The sequence below is a fragment of the Eurypyga helias genome, unplaced genomic scaffold (assembly GCF_000690775.1).
Source record: "Eurypyga helias isolate BGI_N326 unplaced genomic scaffold, ASM69077v1 scaffold26060, whole genome shotgun sequence".
Taxonomy (NCBI): Eukaryota; Metazoa; Chordata; class Aves; order Eurypygiformes; family Eurypygidae; genus Eurypyga; species Eurypyga helias.
The window spans coordinates 1-714 of record NW_010225396.1 but is presented as its reverse complement, the minus strand read 5'-3'; the positions used below and the strand labels follow the sequence as shown (position 1 = coordinate 714).

Sequence of the window (714 nt, the reverse complement as noted above, 5' to 3'; positions counted from 1 at the left end):
GCCATCCTCTCTCCCCTCCGGTGACGGTGGCACTTACACCATGACAGTGGCACCCCAGCCCACAGCCTTGGAGGCGGAGATGAGACCCTCGGTCCAGCGTGAATTCTTGGCGTAAAACTCCTTGGGGGATGCTGCGCCCTGCCATCGGGAAAGGCACGGTCACGCGCTGGGGACAGGGGGGTGGCAGAGCCTGGGACCCCCAAACCCCAGCCCTCAGGGAAACGGACTAAGCCAGGGTTTCATTTAGGATGTGTGTGGGAGACGGGGAGTCACCGAACCCAGGGGGTGACAGGGTCCACTTTGTGGGGAGATCAGGGACCTCCGTGACACCCTGGGGACCGCAGCCAGGGTGAGACCCCAGGGTGGGGGCAGGAGCTCCTGGCAGCCGGTGTTGATGCCCCAATGGACCAAAGCTCAGAGCAGCACAACCCCAGCAAGAGCACGGTGACCCCCGGCTGGCCAAGCACCTGCTGCCCCATGCCCTGCCCGCACCCCTGCCCGCACCCCTGTCCCCAGCTCACCCGTCCACTCTCCACGATCTCTCTCTGGAGGTCCTTGGAGGCCAGGACCAGGATGTGGATGGCCTGCATGAGGCCCGTGCAGGAACCCAGGATCCTGCAAGAGAAACCTCGCTGAGCCCCACTGGTGCGGCAGGGAGACCCTAGAGCCATGGGGCAGCCGCTTTGCCCGCCGCACTCGGACCCAACCTGCCTG

At 65.5% G+C, this 714-nt stretch overlaps 1 protein-coding gene across 1 annotated transcript in view; it reads right to left on the bottom strand.

The window, feature by feature from the left end:
• Positions 1-615, bottom strand: part of LOC104507951 (huntingtin-interacting protein 1-like) — a gene marked incomplete at both ends in the record, with an annotated part of 2,664 nt that extends 2,049 nt beyond the window's left edge. The window contains 2 exons of the mRNA XM_010149403.1: positions 38-138; positions 522-615. Coding sequence (XP_010147705.1) covers positions 38-138; positions 522-615 — 195 coding nt within the window. The remainder of the gene's footprint in view (positions 1-37; positions 139-521) is intronic.
• Between the last annotated feature and the right edge of the window lie 99 nt (positions 616-714).